The following is a 9,108-nucleotide window of genomic DNA, read 5'->3' on the forward strand; positions in this document are numbered from 1 at the left end:
AGGCAATGTACATACTTGTATTCCTCAATGTTTTCATTACTGTTTCATTTTCTTTTTATAACGATTTCAAATTTTTGATAAATGAAGAAAGATGGTTTACCATTATATATATATATATATATTGGGAAAAAAATGAGATTGTTGCTGTGAGGTTTAAGATAACTGCAAGTAATATCTTCGTATTTTTAATATCGTGTATCATTAATTAATTTGTAATGAAATATTTAAAAATAATTAAAATATCCTTAAAATTTAAGACCCTTTATTTCTCTCTGGTCTCTGTTCTCTGGTCTCAAGGTCTTTAATTTTTTTTCTCTCTTTGATTTGTTGGTCACTTGATGATCACCATAGTTTTTCATGATAATAGCAGTGCATTGACTATGGCAAACCCCAATTGGATTTAGGGTTCATATGAAACCTAGACTAACATCTCTTTTTTTAACACCTTCCTCCTAAAATCAGAGAAGGAGAAAGACTAAAGAATGTTTCATTATCAGACCATGGTGATGGTGATGGTGATGGTGATGGTGATAGTGGTGCCAGCCAGCCAGGCTGTAAGCCTTGGGAGCTAAGACAAGAGGAGCTGAAACTATTTGTGCTGGGGCACGTGTTGTGAGCGGCCCCACGCTGTTTGAGATGTCTTCTAATTGTCTATTGAGTAATTGGTTTTAATGTGTAGGCAAGGTAGCGATAGGATCTGCAATGCAATGCAATGTCAAATGGTCGTGTAAACAATGATTCTGACGCATTATTGCCAGACAGACAGAGGAGCTTTACTTTATCGGGTTCTTTCCAAGCTTTAGGTTTGCATTTTCGAGCAGTGTCGCAATGAAATTCAGCAACCGCTATCATTGCCATTGTGGTGGGGGGTGGGGGCAGACTACTATGTCAACACCACCACCACCACCACGCCACGCCCATTTTTATCACCAATGTCGTCGTAAGTTCAACGATATGATATTATATAGAGCATCGGTTAATTAGGAGTCTTCTAGTTAAAATCTCTTTAATTTGATATTTTTATTAATATTTTATATTATTATTATGCATTATTATATCAATATAAATATATACAGAGCATCCAGTTATATAATGATTTTATTTGGCTTTTGTTTGTTTTAAAAAATAGATTTGCTCTCAGAATTGGGGTTATCTCGTGTTCAACAACAAGGCAAGATGATGAACAGAATCATAAAACTCAATTAGTTTTTATTAAACAAGGAAGATTCAAACAAACCATAAATAATATATATAATTATAAAAGAGACGGAAACTAATTGTGTTTTACAGGCATTTTATAATAAATTAAATACTGCAATCAATATATAACTCCAATGCAGGAGGTTCTTTCTTAATTGTTTCAAACTCAAAATTAAGTGGTGATCAGAAATTAATAATAATACTCCTGATATATATATATATATATATATCAATAAGAAGTGCAGAAATTAATATGCACTGGCTGGCTGGCAGACTAACCAACAAATAGAAAAAGAAAGATTTTCATTATTCTAACAAGTAACGACCCATTAATAATGCCAGCTAGCTATAATTTCATCATTAACTTAACCAAAAACTGTTGCTATTCTCAATGAACAAATGAACATTGTTAATTCCATCTACAAATTAATTAGGTATAATAATATAATTTCAAAGTCACTTGAAATTAGGCTACATGAAATGAAATGAAATGTAGAGGGGAAAAGTAATAAATAATAATTATGAAAGAAAAGATGACAAGGAAAGGTTGCTCCAGTAGTACTAACTAGCTAGTAGTTATCTGTTATGCAGAGGATTTGAACCTGCGTAGACTCTCCTTTTCTCAGCATCGAAGGCAACTCGGCCATCGCCATCGCCATCCTTCTTGTCTGCATTTCCCTTGAAGCCATCATTGTTGGGTTTCAGAGAACCCATCTCAGAGATTTTGAGGAATCTGCTGAATTTGCCATACCCGTCTGCAAAAAATGGGGTCGACGAGTCCATCACCATCACCAGAAGAAGAGACAAGCAAGCCAGCTCCTTTAGCAACATATCTATGGACGGGGGCTTCAACTATATAGAAACAAGAGCCACCTCTCTCTCTCTCTCTCTCTTTCTCTCTCTCTCAAATGTTTCAGAAGGCTGGCTTTTGAGAGATGAGCGAAGAAGACTGTATTATTAAGAAGCTTTTCGGTGTAGGTAGTTTGTATTGTGTGGAGGGGCCAAGGAGTTTGAGAAGAGTTCCAAAAAGTCTATTTGTTTGGACTTTGCTTTTGTGCCGTGGAAGTTGCCCCTCCCCTCATTCCTAGCTATTTACTATTTCATATATAGCTGCTAAAAGTAAAAAATTGTGCTGGCAGTAGGGGGTTTTAAATATTTAAAAAATAATATTTTTTTAAAATTACTATTTTTTATGAACAATTTTTGAAATAATTATGTGCCGAACTAAAATATTAATTCTTTTACCTATTATATATTAATATTAATATAGACAAGAATTGTATATCAATAATAAACTGTTATGTGCACAGTTTAACATATTAAGCAAGTTCTTTTAAAATGTTCTAGGTGGATATATAAAGTGCCTAATTATATTCATATTAATGGTGATAGGCATCTGTGTCACAACTCGCAAGCATATATAGTCTATTCCTCCAAGTAACACCCTAATTAATGGTGATAGTAATTATATTCATTGATAATGTTGGTATTGCTATATTATTATTATTATATAATATTACGCCTATATATATATATATATGGACTTGGTAGCTAGCTATGGTTTCGTTTCTTTTCTTCTCCATGCATGCCCTGTCATCATTTGGTCAAAGGGAAGGGATATATGGTGGTTGGTGCATCATTGGGACATTAACGTAGAAATTTTCCTGGATGGATCAAACAATGACACCACCACCCCCCCAACACACACACACACACACTTTACTTTTGGCACTATTTATCTGTGACATATATATATGCACTACTACTTTGTTAAACTTTCTTCACATTCAATATAATTATAATAATATATTATCAATCACAACTACCATTACCAACAATCAAATTGTTCCAAGATCATGAGTCAATTTCAGTGATACAATGGATAATCGACCCTATATATATATATATATGAATGCGTGTGTGTGTGGTGCCTGTTTTCATTTACTATATTCTTTTCTTTTATCATGACTATATATAATGTACCTATCAAATAGTGTAAAGAAATTCAATAATAAAACATTAAAATATAATTCCTATAATATAAAACAATATAAATCAACTACCAACAACAAAGTAGAGAAAAAAAAAAAAAAAACAAAGAAATGTACTAAACCCTTCACACAGCAGAACTCAAACATGACATGAGTTCAATTTAAAACATCTCATCAGTCATTACCTCTATTTTGTCACTTGAAATTATATCTCAAGATAATTTTACCCTTTTTGTCAAGTGGAACGGCAGCAGGCCGTGTTGACTAAAGGCATTTTACGATAATAATAATAATAATAATGAATATATCTTTTGCTAAACTGAAAAAGACTCAAAACTTTAATACAACAACAAATGGGTATTTTTAACCCTAAACCACCCCTCACATTTTCTCTACTCCTTATGAAAAACATTTCTAAATAATATAATTTCGTTGCATTTTTACTTTTTAAATTGCATATTTCAATAATCATACCTTCTTATGCTTGTGCTCCAGTTATTCAAAAATTATGAAAGCAATTGATATTTTCAAGGCATCACATCAAAAAGAAAAATATGAAATTCATCCACTATTGTTTTTGAATTAGTATATTATCAAATTCTCTTAGATTAACATTTTATGCACCTGTTTTACATCACCGTGCTAATATAGCATACGTTGTTATTACATGTTAGCATGTATATAAATCTAAACTCGAGACTCTGGGTATTTCTTAATTAGTTTTAAAATAAAAAAGATGAATTGTCAAGTTAGCCCACCTACTGTACTTTAGAGCCAAATTGGCCCTCCTATTTTTGAAATTACCAAATAAGCTTCAATCCTCTTGGATTCATAACAAAATTGACTCTGAAAGCGTCGAATAATAAATTCAAATATCTTCAAATTTGGGGCCTAAGCCAATTTAAGTATAAAAATAATGACCCTAACAGCTCCAATTAAACCCCAAATCAAATCCTCAATAGCAATAACACATCACAATCGTATTTATAAAATCATTCAGAATCAACGAACCTTAAACAATGTACACATCATTAATGACGTTAAAACAGCGTCCATTCTAAGAGCTACCGTAGCCCAGTGAAAGAGGGACATATTGACCCTAAGTAATAGGGCCAATTTGGCCCTCAAAATAAAAAATAAAGTTGGTACCATCCACTGCCATGTATAAACAATCTGTATAAATACCATCTTTGGGAACCACTGCCAACTGAAATAGCCATACACCCACCCTATTTCTCCATGCATATCCACATACGTGCATGTATGCATACAAGAAACGAACATAAAAATCATAAAGAAAATAGAGGGGGCTCGTGGTAGGGGAAGCTCCGGCGGGTGGGGCTTGGGCTGAATGCTGAGGAAGTGAGCCTAGTAGTAGTAGTAATTGCCTCATTCCCACCACAATCTCCCCCGCAACCCCCCCAACCTACTGTTCTTGAAACTAAAGGAAACCATGGAACCAGTAAAGGTGATTATACCAGCAAAACGAATCCCATAGATTGAGATCATCAGGAAAAAAAAAAAAAGTCAGCTGGTGGAGATGATAAGTCTGGTTTGTATTCAAACAAATATGACTTGCGCGGTCAATCTTGTCAATAAACAAGCAAATCTATCATGGGGCTGCCTTTGATGCAACACAATCAGAGGAGGGGAGGTATTCAAACCTCTGTAAACAGGCAGTGTAATCAAAACTCATAAAGCATAAATAACGAGTTTTTGGCTTCAATTCTTGGAATTTTTTATCCAACAGTAGAAAACCACATCTTTCCATAGAATTCAGAGCATGGTTCTCTAAGTCGTCTAAGGATGGGAAATTATCACTAGGAGTAACTATAATATATCTTAGACAAGATACGTGACAAAGTACTCCATTTGATGGCAAATTCAAATTTGATCAGTCATGTAGAGTCCCCAATATGTCGTCGTCTCGATAGAGATGGTACCTGAAACAAAGTTAAGAGGGTGATTTAGTATAATAAAGGCATGTTTCACTGAAAACAACCAACACTTTCATTGAATCAATTAATGGAGGAAGTAAAAAGTTTTGCAATGTGCTTGAGATTTTCCAGACACGGTGTGTAGGTTGAAACAAAAAAATGGAAACAAGGAAAAAGAGGAGAATAAGCATCCTCTTTTACTTTTATCATAACAATATCTCCAATCAGCATTCAACAAGAACTCCTTAATGAGGCAAGTCCCAAGAAGCTTGCGCCAAGATAACAGGGGTGGCGAAGATTTCCTCATGAATTCACATTTTTCCTCTTCACGGTAGTTCATACATTTATTGATCTTGTATTGGATGACATTTTTCTCTCATTTAGATATGACCCATTGTTGGGTGTTGCTCCTAAAAGTTCTTATCGCATTTACTGTATGCTATATAGTTTCTTCAAATTTCCCCCCTCCCCCCCCCCCCCCAAAAAAAAAAAAAAAGATTGAACATGCCCAAGTATCTAATCTAATAATTCATTCAAAAAATTTCTCCATTATTTTTACATGTATTCCATCAGCCAATGTTACTCTACTACGTTTTTCTTTTCTGCTCTTTTCTTTTGTTGTTAATGTAGCATGTTTTTCAGACCTTATTCTCAAACTTATTCATGCTTAAAATGGCATCAGAAATCACTAAATATCCGCCTTGGGCCTTGGAGTGCCAAATTTTTTAAGGAACAGTACAATCTAAAGAATAATTTCATAACATGTGGGTTGTATTTACTGTGTTTACAAATCTTAAAACACCTCAAGTTCAACCATATTCCATAGTTCTACATCAACCACTGGTTAAACCTGCAACTCCATGAATTGTTATACAACCATAGATCAAAGGAATAGGATATGGAGAATTCTAAAGCATTAAAGTACATTATTATCATTTGCCTATAGAAAGCCACAGATTAACAGAGAGATAGTTGAGCCCTCCTACTCGTGCTTCTATAACTTAAATTCAGATACAATCAGAGGCATTAAAGATCACACTCATAGATGAGTATCAGAAATGGGTAGAAAACACACTTGAACACCAGTTTTAATTTTGCCACCAATTGTATGCCAAGTGGGGATTAAGACTAGTGATCCTTCTACTTCCATAGAAGCACAAACATATCAAGACTTAATCCGACAAGGTGCAGTTGGCTTTTGCTTCGGTAGGTACCTTATATGACTCCAAGCTCTCCTAGTTACTTTTACGGAATAATCTAGAAAAAATATTTTCAAAAGAACCTAGCAAGAGGTTGATACCCTAAACATTATTTAAGATTTTAATGCTTTGATGTGGTTAAAGTATTCTACTACTTTTCTTATTACTTTTAAGATACCCAAAATTTTCTATTATATACTCATTTATGTATCACCTATCATTTCCCAATGCCCATAATGTTTATTAACCATGTTTAGCATTTTCCATACTGGTAATATAGTTAAAGGAAGCATTGATACAACTCTTAAGTTGCAGACATATGGATGAGTGAACACGTAAAGTCTACTGAAGTGGAAACACCTCCCTTAACATACAACCCAACTGCCACATAGGCCAGCTAGTGGAACAAAGTATGAAATGAGTCTAAGGATAAACACCATGGGGCATGGAGGATATTGATAACAAAATCCAGGAACGATCACCTTGTAGATAAAAGGCCCAACTAATTCGGGTTTATGATAATGAATCCAAGGTACTATCACAACCCTAAATATGAGAGCTCTGACTATCTTGACCCCATAATCCTACAATAATCAAGGCATAGCAAACCAACAAATACAATAACTTGAGGCATATGGAAACAAGCTTCCCATACTTTGCATGCTTGATTCCTACACCTATCTATCCTCCTCTCTGATTTAGACACCATAGACCATTTTCAGGGCATACCCCCAAGCAACCTTTCTTATGGTCGCAAGTCATTAACAGTCCATAACAGTTGATAAAAAGAAGTCTAAATGCCAACAATCGTTAATTCAACAAATATTTTTGGTTATTTCTTGCATCATCAAGTACAGAACGTGAACGTGAACCTTTTTACCTGTTTCTTTCTACATTTAAGAGTTCGTAAGAATGGCTTCCTGGGTTTGTAATCATGAAATATTAGCATTTAAATGCATTGGTGAAGAAAGTTGAGGATTTTTTAAAGCTGCAAAGAGAGTCCTAGAATTGGTCTTGATGAAATTGGAAAGATACCAAAAGGAAAAGAGAAGATATTAGAATTGATACCAAAAGGAAAAGAGAAGATATTAGAATTAATACTAGAATCGCTTGGGCATCAAAGTAGATTAGGATCACAAATTTTAATCTCAGAAGAGCTACAAGCGCTTTTGAAATTGTTTAAACAAATATTTACAACAACCACCACCACAAACCTTAATCCTACTAGGTGAGGTTTCCTACATATATTCTGAACCCCGAGTCATCTCTATCCATAGTCATATCCTCTGTTTAAAAAAATCTAAATAGGATTAAACTTTTTGTATTTGACATAATGCTTGACGTGTGACATGTCCAGGTCCAGTTAGAAATGATACTCAGAATGTTGAAAACTCGTATCAATGTTCATGAAAAAGTAAGACGTAACTTTGAAGATTATCAATACTCTAAGACATGCAGAAAACTTAAAAAGAGATCAGTTTTTATTCTGAGCAGGTCTCACAAAGCGTGATAATAATAGGCTTAGAAAGACCAGCATTAGTAATACAAGAACTAAAAGCGAGAGGGAGCCCAGTTAACAGAAATATACTCACTCTTTATCACCAAGCTTCACTGCAGTTCCACCATACTCAGGTAACAGAACTGTATCTCCTTCCTTCACACTAACAGGAATCAGCTTTCCATCTCTATCATGAATGCCGCGACCAACAGAAACAACTTTACCAGTGTTCAACTGAATCATCAAGGACAGAAACGCAACGAAACTTCAAAAGCTAGATTCAGTTTCTTCCTCTTTATTCCAGACCTCATTTATTTATATTTTGCTTTCAGGCAACTCAAACAGAGGTCATAAGTGTGAACAAAATACTATCGCTAGAGCTACGTCGGTTTCCCCCTTCTAGATTGAAATTAGACAGATTCATACAATATTCAGACACGCAAACCCTAAATTTCGAACAGAAACAGCAAGAAAGGGGAGGTGGAAAGCCAATCACCTTGGAGGTCTTCTCCGGGAGTAAGATTCCGGCATTGGTCTTGGACGGAGGGACGATTTTCTCCACCAAAACGCGGTTCAGAGAAGGGATCAAACGCTTCGCCATTTGATTACTCGAAAACGGAGAAGACGGAAGAAACCGAAACAGAAGGCAGAAGAGAACTCACAGATGAGATGGCCGCAGTAGGGTTTTAGAGGGCTTTATGCTAAAATTACATTCCAGACCTCGCCAATATCCGGGTCGGGTCCTGTTACGGTTCGGCTTGCCAATTCCGATGATTGAAAACTTAGCTGGAGGCTGAGACCTACCCAGCCCAGTTAGAGATGGCCCAACAACAGCAAACATGATATTAAAAAAAAAAACTGCTTTTATGAATTTCCACTATACAACCAAACATGATATTATTGGATAAAAAAAAAAAAAAAGAATAATTATCGGTATCTAATTATGATGATAGCTCAATTTAGGGATAAGCATAATTAAAGTTAATTTGATTGAATTAATGGTTATGATATGTCACCCATCACCCATCATGTTATTGTTATGTATGTACCAATCCCCTCCTTCCTTCCTTCCTTCCTTTCACTTGCGCCAATTTCTAATCTTTTTGATACTTCTAATTGGAAAAAAGGCACCCTTAAAAAATTATGACAAACCATACAAATCAGTGTGATAAAAGTATTTCTTTTTGTGATTTCAAGTAATTTTCATAATTCTTTTATTTTTTATTTAATCTTGTTAAATAATAGACGACAAAGTGAGGGTGAATTAAGTGTTTTAAATTTTT

General features: G+C 34.7%; 1 protein-coding gene across 1 annotated transcript; it reads right to left on the minus strand.

Moving 5' to 3' along the window:
- Positions 1 to 4,873: 4,873 nt before the first annotated feature.
- Positions 4,874 to 8,490, minus strand: LOC127789643 (10 kDa chaperonin, mitochondrial-like). The gene is made up of 3 exons (XM_052318582.1): positions 8,322 to 8,490; positions 7,920 to 8,059; positions 4,874 to 5,134 (listed from the first exon to the last, which is right to left on the minus strand). The coding sequence occupies exons 1-3, from the start codon at positions 8,424 to 8,426 to the stop codon at positions 5,086 to 5,088; spliced, it is 294 nt and encodes a 97-aa protein (XP_052174542.1). The 5' UTR covers positions 8,427 to 8,490; the 3' UTR covers positions 4,874 to 5,085.
- Positions 8,491 to 9,108: the final 618 nt, after the last annotated feature.

This window comes from Diospyros lotus, chromosome 14 (assembly GCF_014633365.1).
Source record: "Diospyros lotus cultivar Yz01 chromosome 14, ASM1463336v1, whole genome shotgun sequence".
In the NCBI taxonomy this organism is placed as follows: Eukaryota; Viridiplantae; Streptophyta; class Magnoliopsida; order Ericales; family Ebenaceae; genus Diospyros; species Diospyros lotus.

What these genes read in the sequence shown, in the direction of transcription:
- LOC127789643 (XM_052318582.1), bottom strand. Translation starts at nt 8,426, where the DNA reads ATGGCGAAGCGTTTGATCCCTTCTCTGAACCGCGTTTTGGTGGAGAAA. An exon ending in TCCCGGAGAAGACCTCCAAG is followed by an intron (nt 8,060 to 8,321) that starts GTGATTGGCTTT and finishes TTGATGATTCAG; the next exon opens with TTGAACACTGGTAAAGTTGT. An exon ending in GTGAAGCTTGGTGATAAAGA is followed by an intron (nt 5,135 to 7,919) that starts GTGAGTATATTT and finishes ACTTTGTTTCAG; the next exon opens with GTACCATCTCTATCGAGACG.